The sequence below is a fragment of the Pygocentrus nattereri genome, chromosome 14, assembly GCF_015220715.1.
Source record: "Pygocentrus nattereri isolate fPygNat1 chromosome 14, fPygNat1.pri, whole genome shotgun sequence".
Taxonomy (NCBI): domain Eukaryota; kingdom Metazoa; phylum Chordata; class Actinopteri; order Characiformes; family Serrasalmidae; genus Pygocentrus; species Pygocentrus nattereri.
The window spans coordinates 24,909,577-24,931,914 of NC_051224.1; the positions used below are offsets into that span (position 1 = coordinate 24,909,577).

The 22,338-nt window shown below is 40.7% G+C and overlaps 1 protein-coding gene across 6 annotated transcripts in view; it reads right to left on the bottom strand.

Moving 5' to 3' along the window:
- The window catches only part of si:dkeyp-72e1.9 (syntaxin-binding protein 4), a 111,226-nt gene that overhangs the window by 18,862 nt on the left and 70,026 nt on the right, over positions 1–22,338 (bottom strand). For 4 of the 6 annotated variants that reach the window (XM_037544664.1, XM_037544663.1, XM_017715508.2 and 1 more), the window contains exons 7-11: positions 21,265–21,388; positions 20,396–20,537; positions 12,763–12,869; positions 11,511–11,652; positions 10,949–11,015 (exon numbers count right to left, since the gene is read on the bottom strand). In XM_037544664.1, coding sequence (XP_037400561.1) covers positions 10,949–11,015; positions 11,511–11,652; positions 12,763–12,869; positions 20,396–20,537; positions 21,265–21,388 — 582 coding nt within the window. The remainder of the gene's footprint in view (positions 1–10,948; positions 11,016–11,510; positions 11,653–12,762; positions 12,870–20,395; positions 20,538–21,264; positions 21,389–22,338) is intronic. The other 2 variants (XM_037544666.1, XM_037544665.1) reach the window with 1 other exon arrangement.

A 22,338-nucleotide genomic window follows, 5' to 3' on the forward strand; every position in this document is an offset into this window, starting at 1 on the left:
ATTAAAAGCTGTGGCATGAATTTAAGAGATTAAAAATGACAGACGACAAACACATGAATGTGATCTGTAGTACAATAAAGATTATACACAGAGCGAGGGATTTAAACAGAGAGAGAAAGAGAGACAGAGTGAGTGAGAGAGAGAGAGGGAGAGAAAGAGAGGGAGAGAAAGCAAAAATATGAGATGGTTAAACATGGCTATAATCCATGAATGATTTAATATCTACTATGTATTATTCAGTATCTACTATTAATTATTCAGTATTAACTACAAATATTCAGTATCTACTATGAATTATTGAGCACCTACTATGAATTACTGAGTAACTACTATGAATCAATTATTCATTATTTACTATAAAAATTCAGTATCTATTATGAATTATTTCTATAAATTCTATAAATCACTCAGTAACACTAAATAAAAACAATGCTGACTTATTATGTCTGACGTCATTATGTCAGTCATAACTGACTGGTTGAATACATGAATAAAGTATCAGGTCAATGCAATTCTTGTCAAAAAAAAAGTAAACTGAAAGAAAACAAGCAATTAATGTAATTTTATGTGAAACCAATGTACAAATCTTACAGTGGGGCAAAAAAGTATTTAGTCAGCCACTAATTGTGCAAGTTCTCCTACTTAGGAAGATGAGAGAGGTCTGTAACTTTCATCATAGATACACTTCAACTATGAGAGACAATATGAGAAAAAAAATCCAGGAAATCACATTGTAGGACTTTTAAAGAATGTATTTGTAAATTATGGTGGAAAATAAGTTTTTGGTCAATAACAAAATTTCAACTCAATACTTTGTAACATAACCTTTGTTGGCAATGACAGAGGTCAAACGTTTCCTTCAAGTCTTCACCAGGTTTGCACACACTGTAGCTGGTATTTTGGCCCATTCCTCCTGCATATCCAGGAAATCTCATTGTAGTATTTTTAAAGAATTTATCTGTAAATTCTGGTGGAAAATAATTATTTGGTCACCCACAAACAAGCAAGATTTCTGGCTTTCACAGACCTGTAACTTCTTCTTTAAGAAGCTCTTCTGTCCTCCACTCGTTACCTGTATTAATGGCACCTGTTTGACCTCATTATCTGTATAAAAGACACCTGTCCACTGCTTCAAACAGTCAGACTCCAAACTTATCCATGTCCAAGACCAAAGAGCTGTCGAAGGACACCAGGAAGAAAATTGTAGACCTGCACCAGGCTGGGAAGAGGGAATCTACAATAGGCAAGCAGGTTGGTGTGAATAAATCAACTGTGGGAGCAATTGTAAGAAAATGTAAGACATACAAGACCATTGATAATCTCCCTCGATCTGGGGCCCCACGAAAGATCTCATCCCGTGGGGTCAAAATGATCATGAGAACGGTGAACAAAAATCCCAGAACTACACAGAGGGACCTGATGAATGACCTGCAGAGAGCTGGGACCAAAGTAACAAAGGCTATCCTCAGTAACACACTACGCCAAGAGGGACTCAAATCCTGCAGTGCCAGGCGTGTCCCCCTGCTTAAGCCAGTACATGTCCAGGCCTGTCTAAAGTTTGCTAGAGAGCATATGGATGATCCAGAAGAGGATTGGGAGAATATCATGTGGACAGATGAAACCAAAATAGAACTTTTTGGTAAAAACTCAACTCTTTGTTTTTGGAGGAAGATGAATGCTGAGTTGCATCCCAAGAACACCATACCTACTGTGAAGCATGGGGGTGGAAACATCATGCTTTGGAGCTGTTTTTCTGCAAAGGGGACAGGACAACTGATCCGTGTTAAGGGAAGAATGAACGGGGCCATGTATCATGAGATTTTAAGCCAAAACCTCCTTCCATCAGTGAGAGCATTGAAGATGGAACGTGGCTGGGTCTTCCAGCATGACAATGATCCCAAACACACCGCTCGGGCAACGAAGGAGTGGCTCTGTAAAAAGCATTTCAAGGTCCTGGAATGGCCTAGCCAGTCTCCAGACCTCAACCCCATAGAAAATTTGAGGAGGGAGTTGAAAGTCTGTGTTGCCCAGCGACAGCCCCAAAACATCACTGCTCTAGAGGAGATCTGCAGGAGGAATGGACCAAAATACCAGCTACAATGTGTGCAAACCTGGTGAAGACTTGCAGGAAACGTTTGACCTCTGTCATTGCCAACAAAGGTTATGTTACAAAGTATTGAGTTGAACTTTTGTTATTGACCAAATACTTATTTTCCACCATAATTTACAAATAAATTCTTTAAAAATCCTACAATGTGATTTCCTGGATTTTTTTCTCATCTTGTCTCTCATAGTTGAAGTGTATCTATGATGAAAATTACAGACCTCTCTCATCTTTCTAAGTAGGAGAACTTGCACAATCAGTGGCTGACTAAATACTTTTTTGCCCCACTGTAAATAAATTCAGTTTACTTTGTTCAGTGTGCTATGAACTCAGTAACTCTTAGTACTAATAAAGACTCTTAGAGTTTAAGACCATACATATAGACCTAGGACTGTGACGATAACTGCATCAGCGCAATACCATGGTTATGTAATGCCTACCATGGTGTTGAGCTTATTACCGCCATTTATTTATATATTTATTTATAAAATGAATAGTTCCCGCTCTAAGTTCTGATTGACCCAAAACTTTTCCATTGTGATCGCTGTGCATGTGAGGGAAAGGGACAGTCCATTAAATAAATGGGGGGTTTCTTTTTGTGTGTGATTATTTTTAATTATTTCTAGGTTTGGGTACTTGTGATACCTACAGATAACCAGTGGTGGACGAAGTACACAAATCATGTACTTGAGTTAAAGCAGAGCTACCCAAGGTAAAATATTACTCCAGTAAAAGTAGAAGTTCCTCCCTTTAGACCTCCACTTGAGTAAAAGTCCAAAAGTACTTAAGTATTGAAAGTAAAATTACTAAAAGATTAATAATGACTTTAATGTCCTGTTATTATTTTTATAACTAGACTCGCTTCATGAACTCATTTTAGGTGAGCTCCAGCGTCTCTCTTGGTAAACCAGTCTTTTAATAGAACGTCAATAATTAGTGACACTGATGTCTATAAAGATGATCATATGCACAAAACACTGAAGGTAAACAGTTTCCATCAGGGAGAACCGAGTGGCTCTGAAATCACTTTTACAAACAAGCAAAGTTTCAGGTTAAGATTCCTTTGTAAATTAGTTACAAGCTGAATAAAAACTTGCTTTAAACTCAGGTTCACAAATAAGTTTTCCTTTACTGTATTGATCTGTAGGTCTCTGTTCATAAAAATTAACTAACCGAAACGAATTTACTATAAAATGAAAGCGTTTATATAAATTCAGAAAAAAGGACACATGCCAGTCACGACTGCATATGTGTACATATTTCTATATTGTGGTCTATTTACACAAAGTTAGGTTAGTTCCATCATTTAGTTAGACGTATGTATTTTAACGCTGCTGCACTAACATTGAACCATGTGCTTGCACTGGGTCAAAACAAGCTCAGAACAAAGTGACCGCTGTGCCCTGATTGGTGTTCTTGCTTTGCACTTCTTCTTTTTTGACGTTACGTTTTTATACACACAGAAACTAAAAGGAACGACAGATTTCTCAAAATGTTGTGGAGTAAAAAGTAAGATATTTGACTTTGAAATGCAGTGGAGTGAAAGTAAAAAGTCGCCCAAAATGGAAATACTTAAGTAAAATACAGATACACGAAATAATTACCTAAGTACAGTAACGAATTACATTTACTTAGTTACTGTCCACCACTGCAGATTCAGTGTAACACATTATATACACACACAGTACACAAAAATAAAAGCAGTTCGATTTGAATTCCTTTTGCACTGAACGAAAAAGCACATCTCTTAGCGTCCATGCAGATGATCGTTGAGCCCACATTGCTCAAATCAACAATGGCGACAAATCTAGCTTCCAAACCAAATACTGTGTCACCAATTTGGGCACATTTTGGCTTTGAGCCAGATGACAAGGGATCGCCGGCGAATTTGGATGAGGCAGTATGCCGTATTTATAGAAAAAAAGTATCTGTCTCCAGAGGAAATACGACCAATCTAAGACCACATGTTAGAATTAACCATCCTTCTGTGCTTGCTGAACTTGGCAGCAGCACACCTGCCTCAGGAGGAGGTACAACCTCAGGTCGGCAGAGACTATCCGAGGCCTTTGCGAGAGGATTGAAGTACCAGCGTGACAGCAACCAATGGCGAGCGCTTACTGACAGTGTAACTCACTATTTGGTTGAAGAAATGCTGCCATTTCGCACTGTTGAGAAGATGGCATTCAAACCATGCTGCAGGGTTTTGATAAACATGTACTTCACGACCGAAAGTACTTTTCTCAAACAGCGATCCCTGCAATGTATCTTACCGTGAAGGACGGCATCATACGAGACTTGAAAGACGTTGACCATTTCTCAGCGACAGCGGATATGTGGTCTTGCGTGAATATGATGCCATACATGAGCCTGACCATTCACTATTTCAGTGCACACTGGGAACTAAAATCAAAGTGCCTGGAGACCGTATTCATGTCAGAAAGCCACACAGGTGACACCTTGGCGGAAGCCCTCAGGTCCTCCCTCCAAGAGTGGTCCTTAGACAAGAACCTGGCCTGCATTATGACGGACAACAGCGCAAACATCGTGGCTGTGGTGCGTAAACTTGGCTGGCAAAGTCTACATTGTTTTGGCCATAATCTGCATTTAGCCGTAACCAACGCACTGAAAACCGAAAAAGACCGCACAGCCCGGGACATGGGTTTGTGCAGAATGTTGGTGACTACTTTCTCTCTACTGTAGGTCGAAGACCATCAAAGAGGAGAGGAGGAAGGCGGGTTAGAAGGCAGTGAGAGAGAAGGAAAGGCAGGAGTGTGGAGGTTAGAGTAGGGACTCTGAACATAGGGACAATGACATTTAAAGGCAGAGAGCTTGCAGACATGATGGAGAGAAGGAAGGTAGATATTCTGTGTCTCCAGGAGACCAGATGGAAAGGATGCAAGGCCAGGAACATTGGAGGTGGATTCAAACTATCATGGTGTAGAGAGGAAGAGAAATGGAGTAGGGATAATCCTAAAGGAACAGCTTGGGAAAAGTGTTCTGGATGTAAAGAGAGTGTCAGACAGGATCATGAGCTTGAAGTTGGAGGTTGATGGTGTAATTTTGAATGTGGTCACTTCATATGCATCACAGGTTGGTTGTCAGTTAGAGGAGAAAGAGGAATTTTGGAATAAGATGGATGAAGTGGTAGATGGTGTCCCTAGAGAGGAGAGATTGGTGATTGGTGCAGACTTCAATGGACATGTTGGTGAAGGGAACAGAGGGGATGAAGAGGTGCTGGGTATGTATGGTGTGAAAGACAGAAATGCAGAAGGTCAGATGGTTGTAGATTTTGCAAAGAAAATGGAAATGGATGTGGTGAACACGTATTTTCAGAAGAGAGAAAGGTGACATACAAGAGTGGAGGGAGGTGCACACAGGTGGATTATATTCTTAGCAGGAGATGCCACCTAAAGGAGATTGGAGATTGTAAGTGGTGCCAGGGGAAAGTGTAGCAAGGCAGCATAGGGTGGTTGTCTGTAGAATGAGATTAGAAACAAAGAAGCGGTAGAGAGTGAAGACAGAGCCAAAGATTAGATGGTGGAAGTTGATGGTTGCAGGCAGCTCAGGGAAAAATTGCAACAGGCCCCTGGGGGCAGTGAGGAGCTACCTGAGGACTGGGAAACTACAGCTAAGGTGGTGAGAGAAACTGGCAAGAATGTGTTTGGTGTTTCATCTGGTCAGAGGAAAGAAGACAAGGAAAGTTGGTGGTGGAATGAGGACGTCCAGGAGAGTACTCAGAAGAAGAAGGCAGCTAAGAGAAAAGTGGGATAACCAGAGAGATGAAGGAAGTAGGCAGGAGTACTGTGAGGCTAGTTGCATAGCGAAAAGAATGGTGGCAAAGGCAATGGCTCAGGCCTATGATGAGCTGTATGAGAGGCTGGACAGTAAAGAAGGAGTAAAGGACTTGTATCGTTTGGCTAAACAGAGAGATAGAGCTGGAAAGGATGTACAGCAGGTTAGGCTGATAAAGGATAGAGAGGGAAATGAACAGAGAGTGAGTGAACAGAGAGTGATGAGTAGATGGAAGGAGTACTTTGAAGAACTAATGAATGAGGAAAACGAGAGAGAGAGTAGGACAACGGGGGGAGAGATAGTGGATCAGGAAGTGCAGAGAATTAGTAAAGTGGAAGTGAGGGCAGCTTTAAAAAGGATGAAGAATGGAAAGGCAGTTGGTCCAGATGACATACCTGTGGAGGTATGGAGATGTTTAGGAGAGAAGGCAGTGGACTTTTTAACCAGGTTGTTAACAAAATCCTGGAGAGTGAGAGGATGCCTGATGAGTGGAGAAGCAGTGTATTGGTCCCCATTTTTGAGAACAAGGGTGATGTGCAGAGCTGCAGTAACTACAGAGGTATAAAGTTGATTAGACACACCATGAAGATATGGGAAAGAGTTGTTGAAGCAAGGCTAAGGCAAGAGGTTCAGATCAGTGAGCAGCTGTTTGGTTTCATGCCCAGAAAGAGTACCACAGATGCAATTTTTGCATTGAGAGTGTTGGTAGAGAAGTACAGAGAAGGTCAGAAGGAGCTACATTGTGTCTTTGTGGATCTAGAGAAGACATATGATAGGGTGCCAAGAGAGCAACTGTGGTACTGTATGAGGAAGTCAGGTGTAGCTGAAAAGTATGTTAGGGTGGTGCAGGACATGTATGAGGATAATGAGACAGTGGTGAGGTGTGCAGTTGGGGTGAAAATGGTTTCAAGGTGAAGGTAGGGTTACATCAGGGATCAGCTTTGAGCCCCTTCTTGTTTGCAATGGTGATGGACAGGTTGACAGATGAGGTCAGGCAGGAGGCTCCATGGACCTTGATGTTTGCAGATGATATTGTAATCTGTGGTGAGAGTAGAGAGCAGGTGGAAGAGAATCTGGAGAGGTGGAGGTTTGCACTGGAGAGGAGAGGAATGAAGGTCAGTAGAGACAAGACGGAATACATGTGTGTGAATGAGAGGGAGGCAGGTGGAAAGGTGAAGATGCAAGGAGTAGAGGTCGTAAAGGTGGATGACTTCAAATATCTTGGGTCAACCATCCAGAGCAAGAGAGGCCAGGTTGAGATGGTTTGGACATGTGTTGAGGAGGAATAGTGGATATATTGGTCAAAGAATGTTGGAGATGGAGCTGCCGGGTAGAAGGATAAGAGGTAGACCTCAGAGAAGGTTTATGGATGTAGTTAAGGTGGACATGGTTGGTGTGAAAGTAGAGGAGGCAATGGATAGGGCAAGATGGAGGCAGATGATCCGCTGTGGCGACCCCTAAAGGGAGCAGCCGAAAGAAGAAGAAGAAGAGTCTTGGAAGACAAACACAATGCACCTGCAACACAGTGACTGCTGGCAAAGGCCTAGTTCGTTGACCCAAGATTCAAGGACATCAACCCTGTAGATGATGCGGTTAACCGCTGCACCACGCTGATACATTGCTTTCTCACCGCGGTAAGAAAAAATCCATACCATCACAGCCCCATATAGACCTTTAGAGTTTAGGGCCCCACGTACAGACCCTTAAAGTTTAAGACCCCACATTCAGACCCTTAGAGTTTAAGACCCCACATACAGACACTTAGAATTTAAGACCACACATTCAGACACTTAGAATTTAAGACCACACATTCAGACCTGTAAAGTTTAAGACCCCACATTCAGACCCTAAGAGTTTAAGACTAATATGCGCATTTATATTGTCCAACATCCACCACCTTCCTGTCCTCTCTGCACTAACAGACTGCAATGTGTTTGTACATCTGTGCATATTGTAATCAGACAATGTATCTGTGAATAAAATGTTTTTCTGCTTTCTCCTGAGCTGCTCTCAGCCGTGCACACTTGCGCAGGATAAAATGCATCAGCACTGGCCAAATGCACTTGAGTAAGTAAGCAGATCAGAGACAGTCCAGACAGAGCTGGTGTGAACGACGTGTCTTAAGGGCTGCCATTCATCCGTGGAAAACTGGATTACAATCAAAGGGAATTAGTGCAATTCCAGCACACTGCAAACTCCGAATAAAAATACAGAATAAAATGATGAGCCCTTTTCTTTCAAACGTGTCCTTCATTCCTGCACTGAGAACACAGCCACTCACTCAGAACAGTCTTTTAATCCAGACTGCAGAAATAACACTGTGGTTCTTATAATTAAGAGTCGTTATTACATAATAAGTCAGATTTCTATCATCACTTTAACTGATGTGGGATTTCCAGTAATTAAGCTCTACACGCCCCACATACTGTAGCAACAACCCCCTCATTCACAGCCAGACGAGTGGAGTCTGCGCTGCCCGTCACTGCCCCGTGGTCAAGGACGAGTCACAAGTGTTTACGCTAGCTTCTGAGATTAATTAGTGAAGCACCTAAAGCTGCTTCAGTCAAATTAGTCTCTGATTTGTAGAGCTGTGCTGCTGGAGACCCTGAAAGACTTAAAGCGACTTACGAGGGACTTCAGCGAAAGAAATTCCAGTCACTGAACAACACTGATGCTTTCTTTACTGTCCATTACAAACACTGCAAAAAACAATGCTGTGAATTTATGGTATTCATTTTATAGTTAAATATTAGTTTGTTATTTTATAGGATCATACTGTAACATTCAGAGAGATGCACTGTTTTCCAGTAACATACCAGACAATGAAAACTGGTAGCAAATTTCCAGTAAATAACTGTACAGGTTATCAATATAAATATGTTATAATTTTATTATTATTTTATAATTTATTAAGGCTAGTCCAAGACTGAGACTTTCAGAAGTCGAGTCAGAATCAAGATGAGGTTCAGATTATTTTTCAGAATATATACAGGATGATTCAAAAAGATTCATCCATGTTTTTTAGCACAGTGAGTCATCTATGAATCAATCACAATCCATTCGAAAGAGGAGTTCCTGACTGTCAGTCTGAGAGGAGATGAGACCCCTGAGGAGAAAGAGTTCTCCGTTCTCCACTCCAATAAGAGTGAATCCATCATAACTGTGCAGTGTGATTTTCGAGGGCAGTGAACCTCCAACAGCTCAGGGCGTTCGTCATTGTTTCAACAGCACTAGATAATCTCTGAAACCACACTGAAAGAGCCGTGAGTGCAGTGACACCCGGCATGCTCAATCCAGTATGGGATGAGTTTGGCTATGGCGTTAATGTTGTCTGTACAGCTGGAGGAGGTTCGTACTGAGACTTTGTAAAATTACATTATAAACTTTATGCTCATTTAAACCATTTACAGTTTACTGCATTGATCTGTAATGATTTACAAGAAAAATGAATAAATAATATTTGTTGTTTGTATGCTGCAACACTTGGTTGCATGTTGTATTCAAACAATAAAAAGATTTTCAAAAAAAAACAACAGAAAACAGCCCTGAACAATGTTTTTGTGATGTCATAAAAACCAACACATTTACGCATATTTGTCTGTTGAGGTAAACCACACACATTTACTCTTTGAAGGAGGCAAATAGAGGGCAGCCAATCAGAACAGAGGTAATTTACATTTATCAGTCTTAAAGGCACAGTTACAAAAACAGGCTTTTTAATACTGAGGGATAAAGAGAGGCGGGAAAATGGTCAATGATGCTTTTGGTAAAGAAACCATATAAATGGTATAAATGGACCTTTATGAGGGTGAAAAATACAAAGGAAAATAGAGGATATGGGCCCTTTAAAACTATTGAAGTGTTATTACTGAAACAGTGAGCGCTGCCAGAGGACACTGAGGGTTCGGGTTTCGTTCGGTTCCACCTTCAGTGTGACGCTGCATATTTGGCAGGTGTGTCACAGAGACAGAGGGGTATTCAGTAACGACATACCGAGACACTGCAGCCTAAATGACCTTCTCTAAAAACTATTTTTGTTTCCTGTTTTATTTTTGCTTTTAATTTTGCTTTTTATGTTGCTTTTATGTACTTTATACTTCCTTTTAATACCTGGACTGCACTGAAAAAGATGCTTTTATTTGATTCAAATGTACATCAGGTTAACAGGAATAAATTGTTACATCAACACAATTTTGGCAAAAAGTGAATTCATGCAATATTCTTTATCCATGTGCAGCTGACGTACACATTTGATTCAAGTAAAGTCAGCACTTCCTGTGTTACTTTGTTTTCTTATTGCTTTTTTCACTCTTACCTGTGAAATTAATATCTATTCATCGTTTCAGTTTGCTGCTGCTAAGGACTAGAACAAGCCAAAAGCCATATCAAGGATAACTTTATTGATACTCGCTGATCATATCTTTTTCTTTTTGTTGTTGTCGTTGTTGTATGTGTGTGTGTTGTGTGCTTGAGTTATTCAGTTACTTTTATGAATTATTAAGCATCTATTACAAATTATTCAGTTCCTACTACAAATTATTCCATATCTACTGTGAATTATTCAGTATCTAATACAACTTATGAATTAGGCCACAACTGTAAATAAGAATATGTTCTTGATGGCATTTCCTGGTTAAATTAAAGGCTAAATTGAATAAAAAATAAAATCTCCTTCTCAGGCTCCATTTGCTGCCTGATCAGCTGTGTCATCACAGCAGAGTTGAAAGCAGCTGTGTAACTCCTCCCTATCCCTTTTCTTTACAGGTCATAAATGTGTGTAAAAGCTCATACATTCACACAAACATGGACTCACAGGACGTTTCTGTCTGACAACAAACACACAGACTGATGTTGTATAGGAAGACTATACGTTTCCTTTCATGAAGAACCATCATAAACGTTCACTGGAGACACACTGAAGACATAGTGTGAATGGCTGAATGATCAGACCACTGAGTCAGATGTTAATACCCAGTATGAACAGAGCCTTATGTTCACCGTGTGTGTCTGAAAAATCAGCAGTTGTAGTTGATCTTCCTATCACAGCAGTACCTGAGACTTGGATGTCTGGTGGACAGACGTCTGGAGAGGACGAGGGCGCTGGTTCATCTGCTCGAATCTGTGAGAATGCAGAAGCAAACGCATTAACCCTTTAACCTTAAATTCATTATTCAGCAATTAATCTGAAGAGGAATGCATTATACAGTATAATTACTAATAATTATTCAGTATCTGCTATCAAGTATTCAGTATCTAAAACAAATTACTTATTACCTATTATAACTTATTATGAAGTATTGACTATAAGCTATGAATTCTTCAACAACTAATATGAATTATTCAGTAACTACTTTGAATTATTCAGTAAGTACTATGAATTATTTAGTATCTACTATGAATTATTTAGTATCTACTATGAGAACCAGTGTGTAAGTTGTGTATTTATGAGTGATGAATTGAAGTCTGGACCCACATGTTGGAATTTTAAATGTTTAAGAGGTTAAAAACAAGCCACAACCTATAAACATTTAATCTCGACACAAGGAGCAATTATTATTTTTAGTTTTCTACAAGTCCTAAAATATCTCAGTGTTTCAGGGTTTGCTGTGCTCACCTCAGGAGACCGTACGTGAACTTTTAACCTGCTGGAGCTGAACCCGTTCCCCACGGCCCGCTGCACCCCATTGTGTAAGGACCCGCTGGAGGGGAACGAGCCTTTTCCCGGGATGAAGGCGATCTCCACCACTGGATCCTGACTGAACAGAACAGAACCGAACCGAACGTGCATTTACCAAACTAAACTCACAGGGTGACGCTTAATATAACATGTGAAATAAACCACTGTTAGTGAAATATGTCTTTGATTAGTAAATTCTACTACTGTTGTAATTTCACTAATACATCCAATGAAATAATGTATTAGATCAATAGATTAGATTATTAGAATAATCATTATTAGAATAATCATTAGATTATTTATACATATATAAACAGTTCAGGTCCTAAAATCTGATTGGCTGAGCCACGTTCGAAGCCGTTGTAAAATTCACGACATACGCAGAGCTATGATGCTTCAAAATAACTGAACTGTATATCACTGAGCCACAGCACAAAAAAAAAAAAAAAAACTTGTGATCTTAATGGAATAATCTTGCACAGAGTGTACTGATTAAGTAAGAACCCATTCTCTGTTTAAACTGAGGGGCTGGTGACTTATGTTCTTGACTAGAACTGAGCTGGTCAACTAGCTAACAGGCTAAAAGCCAATAGCCTAAACAACTCCATCATAAATATCACAGGCTTCAATTAAAGTACTTACAGTATGATTAACTGAGACCCCAATGACTATTTCTTAGTTGTATTTTGCTCTGTTGGCTGCATGATCCAGTATTTAAATTCCAATGTAGTGCACTATGTAGGGAGCAGGGAGCTGTTTGAGATTCAGCCAAAGTATGAGAAGAGGGGGTCGCTGGAGTGGTGCTAAATAAGACTCATGGTGTTAATTTGAGACCAAAAGTACTTATAAAGTAAAGAATTTGCATTAAACAGTGCTGTCATATCATATGTTCATTGTTATATGACAGAAAGCTTAAAGGTTCATGGAACGACCGCAGTTTACAGCTCTGGCAACCGAACGATCTCCTCATTCTGCGGTCCATGGTTGCTTGGCAATGATACCATACTATGAAGGAACTACATTTCTTGGCTTAATACTTGTTTATGTAGATTATTATAAATAAATTATTTTCTAAAAAAATGCTATTTAATGACCTTTGTGGCAGAAAGGCTTATTTTTTGGGGACTAAAGGGCTTAAAAGGGGAGGGGAAGCTTGAAACAAACAAAAAAAGTCTCCAACAACATCTACCTGAATTTAACTTTGTTGATGGTGCTCTTGGCCTCTTCATACGTCACTCCGATCAGAGACTCTTTGTTGATGGCAATGAGCTGATCTCCAGGCCGTAGCCGTCCGTCCTGTGGGCAAGAAGAGAAGTAGGAAAGTTTCATTCTGCTCTGCTGACCACGCCACAGCTGATAACGCAGGTTCCGGTTAGAGCAGTGCTGCTCCTTTAGGCTCTGCCGCACCTCAGCACTCCTGCGTCAGCATCAGCAGGAACGCAACCCAGCTCAGCTTGCCCAGAGCCAACTCTCATCTCTCATCTCACTCCGCAGCTCAGAACAGCAGCTCCATCTGCCTTGAGACTCCTCAGCCAAGACAGCTCCTTGTCTGCCTCAAACTGGGTGGAACTCTTCAGTGTCTCTAATAGACTTGATTATGTGGTTTCTGATGCTGTATGACTCACTGTTATCTTAAACATGGACTAAAGTACAGACAAAATTCATGCTTTATTGCTGGGGCAGTCATGATTGAGGTGTCCTTGAGCAAGACACCTAACCCCCAACTGCTCCCTGGACACTGCAAATTGGGCTGCCCACCGCTCCAGGCAAGTGTGCTCACTGCCCCCTATTGTGTGTGTTTCACTTCACGGATGGGTTAAATGCAAAGGTGAAATTTCCCAACTGTGGGACTAATAAGGGTCTCTTAATTAATTAATTAATTGCTGTGTATAGCTATGCAAAACTGAAGATTTGTCAATTTTAATAGATAACAGTACATCATACAGTGCAGTGGCAAACCAAGAATGTTAGACCTTGGCTTTCATTTCAAACCATAAATGTCAAAATTCAATCAAAAAATTAATGTTACCGCTAAGGTATCAATAAACAAGAATAAACACAGACAATTTCACTGTCAAATAAAAGTGTGACTGGGCCTTCAAGCATGCATTTAGCATCACACTAACTGGTAGGCTTCCATTACTTGTTAGCTACATCAGCCTCAACCTGACACGTATCAATAAAGGCAAAGTGCTTAACATAAGACAATTTTTATGCATCACTTTATATGAATTTTAGGGATGCGCTGCATGCTGGGGGTAGATAAATTAGCCAGGCAAGTTTCCTAAAATAGGCAGAAATTAACTTCAGTGCTAAAACAAGGCTAACAGGCTAAGGCCTATTCTGATTTACAGCCCAAAAAAATGGACTTCAGGTTTTGTAAATGAACACATACCACATAATTGCTTCGATTTTCTGCACTGTTTGAGCTCTGTTGTCATGGTTATGTCCAAACATTGGTAGCAGAATAAGTCATCTTGATTGTAGCTGAGCACAATGATCATATGGCAGGCAGCATATTGACTATAAAAATGCAGAGGTTAATGAAAGTATACGGTGGTGCAGAGCTGAAGGGCTGGAGAATGACGGTGAACAAGAAGCTTGTGAATGAGAAACTGACTACAGTTTTGTGACTTTATAGTGTTTGTCAGTTTCTCATTGCAGATTAAAAGTATCAGGAAACCAACTGGAGTGATTATAAACACTAATAATTCCATTCATCTCCAAATTATTGACATGTTAAATGTCTCTCTTTGCTGTTTCATTAGCTACCAGCTAGGCAAAGTTGTTGTCTGTGTTGCTATGGTGACCAGCAGTCTGCACTGATCTTCAGGGTTAAAGGGTGATTTAGCAGTTCTACATTAACTCCAGCATTTAAGACCATTTATTGTTAAACTGTGTTGAACAATCAGCAAAGCTTTATTTTACTGTAAAGGAGGATTATTTTATTTTTACCTACAAATCTAATTATGTTGCTCCGGAGCTGCATGTTGCCGTCTCCTGAGCTAGTCTGTTCATGCCCGTGAAGAACCTCAAACTATTAGCTTTCCTCACAAACTAACAGATATTAATAAAACATGCCAACACACTGATCACAAAGAGAACAGGGTCTATGGCTTTTTACTCAGAGTAGAAAAAAGCAGAAGCAGAGCCTCGAGTTCCCACCGTAATAAACAGGAAGGTTGACAGGCGGATTGGTGTGGCGTCTGCAGTAATGCGGACCCTATACCGGTCCGCAATGGTGAAGAGAGAGCTGAGCCAGAAGGTGAAGCTGTCAATTTACCGGTCAATCTACGTTCTGACTCTCACCTATGGTCATGAGCTTTGGGTAGTGACCGAAAGAACGAGATCGCGGATACAAGCGGCTGAAATGAGCTTTCTTCGCAGGGTTGCCGGGCTCTCCCTTAGAGATAGGGTGAGAAGCTCTGCGATTTGGGAGAGGCTTGGAGTAGAGCCGCTGCTCCTCCATGTTGAGAGAAGCCAGTTGAGGTGGTTAGGGCATCTGGTAAGGATGGCCTCTGGACGCCTCCCTAGGGAGGTGTTCCAGACATGTCCGACGGGGAGGAGACCCCGTGGAAGACCCAGGACAAGTTGGAGGGATTATAACTCTCGACTGTCTTGGGAATGCCTTGGTATCCCTCCGGAAGAGCTGGAGGGGGAGAGGGAGACCTGGACCTCTTTGCTTAGGCTGCTGCCCCCGTGACCCGGACTTGGATAAGCAGATGACGATGGATGGATGGATTCAAGGAATCAACTTCTTCCTCTACTATATTATTCCTGAGTTTTCAGAGGGTTTGTTAAAAAAGCCATTCCACTACATTAAAAAGCACACCTATTCTTATTATTCCAAAAAATTGCCCTTAGTATAAAGGTGCCAGGCTATAAGGTGCCGATTATGCAGATGTGCTTTTTGGCTATCCAGGTCTGAAAGTGAGAGTGCAGGTGACAGTATGATTGTGCAGTATTTCCCCTAATAATAAGCAGAGCTGTATCAGGTGGCAGTGTTTCAGCACGGCAGCGCTCCTCCTGTCCTCAGGCTCATATTCCACTGACCTCTACACACTAACCCAAAGCTCTGGGGAGCCTCATTCAGACACACTAAGCACAAAAACCTCCAAAGCTCTCCATCACCACATCGCCACCATGCATCACCCCTCTCTTTCTCTACCAAATCTCCACACGTTGAACATCAAGCCTGAAAATGCTAGTAAATATAAACAAGCCTGTTTTCATTAACAGCTAGCTTTAACATTAAGCTTAATTCAGTTTATTTAGTAAGAAACAATAACAATAGTGAAATTGTTAATATTTTAATAATAGTTTGAAAAAATGATCATATTATAATTTAAAGGGCCTTACATTTTTCCCGTATTAGTTTTTTTAGGTCCACTAAGTTTGTGTGGTTTTATGTCGCAAAACAGTCCTAATTCATTTTTACATGACCATTTTCCAACTTCCGTTTATCCCTTAGAATCAAACAGGTTGTTTATGTTACTGTGCTTTCAAGACCAATATATTTAACCTGATTGGCTGAAAAGCAGTGTGCAAATCCTTTTCAACCTATATTCAATTGAATACACTACAAAGACAAGATATTTACTGTTCAAACGGATAAACTTTATTGTTTTTTGCAAATATTCACTCATTTTGAATTTGATGCCTGCAACACGTTCCACAGAAGTTAGGACAGGGGCTTGTTTACCACTGTGTTACATCACCTTTCCTTTTAACAACACTCAATAAGCGTTTGGGAACTGAGGACACTAATTGTTGAAGCTTTGTAGATGGAATTCTTTCCCATTCTTGCTTGATGTACAACTTCAGTTGCTGAACAGTCCGGGGTCTCCGTTGTCGTATTTTGCACTTCATAATGCGCCACACATTTTCAATGGGAGACGGGTCTGGACAGCAGGCAGGCCAGTCTAGTACCCGCACTCTTTTACTACGAAGCCACGCTGTTGTAACACATGCACAATGTGGCTTTGGACGTCCCTGAAAAAGACGTTGCTTGGATGGCAGCATACGTTGCTCCAAAACCTGTATGTACCTTTCAGCATTAATGGTGCCTTCACAGATGTGCAAGTTACCCATGCCATGGGCACTAACACACCCCCACACCATCAGAGATGCTGGCTTTTGAACTTTGCGCTGATAACAATCCGGACAGTCCTTTTCCTCTTTGGCTAGGAGGACACGACGTCCATGATTTCCAAAAACAATTTGAAATGTGGATTCGTCAGACCACAGGACACTTTTCCACTTTGCGTCAGTCCATCTCAGATGAGCTCGGGCCCAGAGAAGCCGGCGGCGTTTCTGGGTGTTGTTGATATATGGCTTTCGCTTTGCATGGCAGAGTTTTAACTTGCACTTGTAGATGGAGCGACGAACTGTGTTCACTGACAGTGGTTTTCTGAAGTGTTCCTGAGCCCATGTGGTAATATCCATTACAGAATGATGTCGGTTTTTAATGCAGTGCTCCCTGAGGGATCGAAGGTCACGGGCATTCAATGTTGGTTTCCTGCCTTGCCGCTTACTCACAGAGATTTCTCCAGATTCTCTGAATCTTTTGATATTATGGACTGTAGATGATGAAATCCCTAAATTCCTTGCAATTGCACGTTGAGAAACGTTCTTAAACTGTTGGACTATTTGCTCATGCAGTTGTTCACAAAGTGGTGAACCTCGCCCCGTCCTTGCTTGTGAACGACTGAGCCTTTCAGGGATGCTCCCTTTATACCAAATCATGACACTCACCTGTTCCCAATTAACCTGTTCACCTGTGGAATGTTCCAAACAGGCATTTTTTTGAGCATTCCTTAACTTTCCCAGTCTTTTGTTGCCCCTGTCCCAACTTCTTTGGAACGTGTTGCAGGCATCAAATTCAAAATGAGTGAATATTTGCAAAAAACAATAAAGTTTATCCGTTTGAACATTAAATATCTTGTCTTTGTAGTGTATTCAGTTGAATATAAGTTGAAAAGGATTTGCAAATCATCGTATTCTGTTTTTATTTATGTTTTAGACAACGTCCCAACTTCATTGGAATTAGGGTTGTACATATATAAATGGGTCAAGCACAAAAAAGGCTAAATATTTAGCTTTTAATGGTCTTAACAACAAACAGCTGCAGTAAGTCAGTGTGGAGAGTTTTTCACTTTGATTTCTTTAAATGTTGAAGCTTTGTGTGTAAATTTGCAGACAGTCTTTTATAGAAAGAAGAGTCAGTATTGATCCACTCTGCACTGATGGCTTCAAACAACTGAAAAACATTGCAGAGCCAGTTTGTGTTTAATGTGAGACCAAATATTCACTATAGGGTTTAAATCTGGACTCAGCAGTAAAAAGACATTATATTTTTGGCTTGGCCCATTGTTTTATGGTCACGACAGTCTCTACTCTGCTAGCAAATTTCAGAAACACTTCACACAGTAAACTTGTGTGCTCAAAAGAACTACCAAGGCCCATAGTGACTGGATCAGAAGCTGACTCTGCTAGAAGTTACCATAAGGACTTGTATTTTTGTTTACTGGACAAAACAATTCAAGAAATCTGTGATTGGTTGCAGGAAAATGACGCGGAAAGCCTGATTGCACTGAACAACGTGTTCGGCTCTATAACACACACTGGAGCCGACCTGGCGTCCGTTAGTTGTCAGTGTGGATTTCTTGAAGAGGAGACGAGTGCAGAGCTGTCCCTCCTCAGGGCTCTGCCATCAAAAGAAATCGGCTTCGATCAGCAATTAGCAGTTTTTAAAGTGTCAGATCTGGGCGATGGCCTAGGAAACATCTGTAAAGTTGATCCGATCTGCACCAATGAACAGCATATGAAATATGGGTTGATTGATAACTTACATGAGATTGATAACACTCTGAGTCAGGAGAGACACTGCAGTGCTGAATAATGAACAGGCCATTCACAAGGACTTGGAATGAACAGTCAGTGTAATTGAGGCTGAGCCCGGTGAATGCCGTCATGCACTTCACTAAGGTAGGACATTGTTTATACTTTGATCAATTTATGTTATTTGCTAAAAATAGGTTTTATACTTACTATATAGTTGACTAAGATGGCTTTAACATGTTTACATAACAAATCAAACCCCTTTATTCTGGAAACTAGGGCATAATTGACAACGTTGATTATAAGAATGTGCCGACTTAGTGGGGAGGCTGGAGGTTGGAGAAATGGGGCCTTGCAGAACACGTGACCCCCTAATGACAGGGCCAACACTTAGATAGTCGTGCCACTCTGGAGCCCTGATGGGTCATCATTTTAATTTGCTATGAGAACTTATGTTAAATCAGAGACTGGACAACAGGGTGAAATTCACAGGTTTACACACTTGAGCGGGTGAGCTTAAACAGGAACAGGAGCCATGCCCACAGGAAGCAGAGAAGGAAGGCATGACAGAAGTACTGATTGACTAATCGACAAAAATAAATAATCGACAGATTAGTTCACTACCAAAATAATCATTAGTTGAAGCCCTACTGGAAAGAAATGCAAAGTAAGTTGCAGACAATGCAAAGAAAATGTCCTTTTCCACTGTTATGTGGAAACAGAATTCAGATGAATACAGATCTGGAAATAAGTCGGGTTTAATCTTAGCCAGAGGAAAAACCAGAATCACAGTATACAGTCCAAGTAGTCAAAACACTGATCCAACAAGACAGGCGACAGTACAAAAAGGATAAGGCAAAAACTCGAGTAAGATGAAGACACGGTAGAGGTCAAAATACACAAGGAGGCAAACATAAACAAACTGCTCAGTAGATCACAATTCTGCAATACTTGGCAAAGTTCGTATTCTCAGCCCTGGCTGAAATACTACTTAGTAAGGTCATATGATCTAGTCCACAGGTGATTCGTGTTGGTAGTCTGGGGATTGTGAATGCTGATAGGAGCGCTCAGCTTGGCAATCATTCACGTGAGTCCCCTGTGACTCCTGGGAAATCTTGTTCAGACTCGTGTCTGCTGAATGCGTGACATCCACGCTATGGACAGTTAAAATCTGGTCTTCACATCAAGGAAAATACTTTGATACACAGGAAGTTGGGTTCTGAAGATAACATACAGAGCTGCTTTATGATAAAGTAAACCTACGCATGGTTTATTTTCTTATTTCACTGAAACGAGTAATTAAAAAATTTGGAAAATAGGCAGGCTGACCTCAAACTGACCATGTTTTCTCTGTCAGGTTAAAGTCTTGGATCTAAGTGTAAGAAGACAATGCGCTACAGGTGATTAATTCTGCAGACAGATTACAGCAGCACAAGAACATTCACTGTCCTAAAGAAGGACACTTTCCATTGACCACAGCCAAAACAGCAGGGAGTGGACAACACAGATCAGACCCCTGCGTTTACGTCAGACCCCCTGTGTGTTAAAGCCTTAATGGTGCACTAATGCACTACAGCTTAACCCTCCTTGTGCCCCCATGGCGGTCACAACTTCAAACACCTCTTCTGACAGTGTCTTTAAAGGGCCAACATTACTGAAAGCTGAGTGTCCTCTCATGGTTATTAAAGTGCCCATATCCTACATCTGTGTGGCTTAATGTACCAAAATGTGTCTGTCTTGTGTTGTCCTTTAATTCCAAAAACAGTTCAGGCTGAAACACTCCTTACAATTTTAGGGTCAGTGGATGGAGCTAAGTGAGAGCATGGGAATGTGTGTGAGAGTGTGTGAGAGTATAAGAGAGTGTGTAAGAGAGTGTGTGAGAATGTGTGAGAGAGTGCGAGAGCATGGGAGTGTGTGTGAGAGTGTGAGTGTGAGAGTGTGTGGGACAGTGTGGGAGAGTGTGTGAGAGTGTGTCCTCTCACCCGGTGACAGTCTCCTCCTGATAACACCTCCTGTATAAACACTGCAGGACCGTCCGGTTTGTTGGAGCCACCACCGATACTGATCCCCAGACTGGAGCAGCGAGCGACAGAGATGAGCTGAATAACACCTTCACCTGGGTGACTGAAACACACACACATAGAGCTCAGTCTGTGTGCAAAAGTTTGTGCACGGTTGTGAGTGTAAATAAGTGAACACATCCTCTACACAAACTCACTTCTGCACATTTTAATACACACTTACTTGCGTTCATTTACTGAATTCAACATACTGGAGAAAATTAACAAATACATAAAAGTTGAGGCACATTTTTTCCGAGCATGTTAAAAAAGTTGCTTTAAAGTCTTGGCAATAAGTGTATTTTGCTTGTAAAGTATCTATATATTGTCCAAATAAATGCAAATTAACATAAATACAGCACAGTAAAACATTACAGTAAAAAGTAGCAAGAATTTCTTGCTTTTTTAAAAAAAAAAAAGCCTAGTAGATGTCCTGTGAGCTGATCTGAAGCAAATATTTGGTTCCAGTTTTCTCCTGAAATCTTACAAATGTATTTAATTCCATCAGCAGCACCAGATTTCATTTTATAAACTATGTATTAGATAAAGCAGGTACAGATACTACAAAAAAGGCCCGAAAGTGGTTAAACAAACACAGTAACATATAAAAATCACTACTTGTGTGATTTGCATTTATTGTAATATTAGTGTTTTTCTCATATATAATGTTATTAAGTGCCTAAAATGTAGGCACAGTACTGTATATAGTGTACATATGGGACATCCTCATTACTACACAATTACCTGTATGTATCTAGTACATATAGTATATGTACATCTGTGTGTGCTACCTGAGTGACCGCAGTAATGGTCCTGTGTTATTGTATGCGCTCTGTGACCCAGCTGGACTCAGCAGAAGTGGACTCTGGGATCTGGACGAGGACCCTGAGGATGTGCTGTCCAAATATCTGCCTGCTTTTACACAAAAGAAAAACCGGCATCAAAACACAGAATGTCACGATGTCTGATATACTCTAAAAGACAAATCAGCCCTTTGCTCCCTACTGTAGTGAACTAACTGGAGATTTATTTATTTATTATTTATTTATCCAGTTAATAATCTTAACGCCTCTAAAAGCTCCCTCACAGAAAGCGATCACATGAAATGGTTATGAATTCAATGCCTGATGACTGAGACACTGTTTTGATAGTTTTGAGAAGATTTTGGCCTTAAACTTGAAAGAGTGCTGTGAGGTAAAATAGTCCCCAAAGAAAACTTATTATTTCATCATCAACATTCCATATAAACTCAGAAGACTCGTGTAGGTTCTCTGGTGGTTCTGGATAGTAAATAAAATGTCTATATTTGTGTTGTAGTCATGACGACCCCTGGTTACTATCACCACCGCTGTAAAGTCTCTACTATGAAGCAGTGAGTGTAAATATCCTCAGGACCAGCCTGCAGCACATAAAAGCACAACCAGATAATGAACACCTAACTACCAGACTTTTCTCTCCCAATAAAACTTAGTCTAGACTGCCAAAACAAATCATCCAATCCTCATTTGACCTCTTAAGCTAAATAGTTCAAATCAAACTTGCTGCGGTGATTAAGAGGAGTTACATCATTAGAATATTCTATACTTAGGCAGTGAATACATTTGCCAGCGCAGGGATAAAGCGGCGTTCCTGTGCTCCGTTCTTAAACATTTCTGCCAGCAGAGTGTCTTTTCCTCCGGCTCAAACAGATGTTTAGAATTGCATAATGGACAAGTGCACTGTCATAAGCCATTTTCAAAGCCTGATTTATTCCCCCCCTCCAACTTTAAAGGATTAAAGATTTAAAGTCTACAGATTTGCTTTGGCATACAAACACATTTCGCGAATGCAAAGTGGTAGCCGCTCAACGGTACGTGAGACGTGGA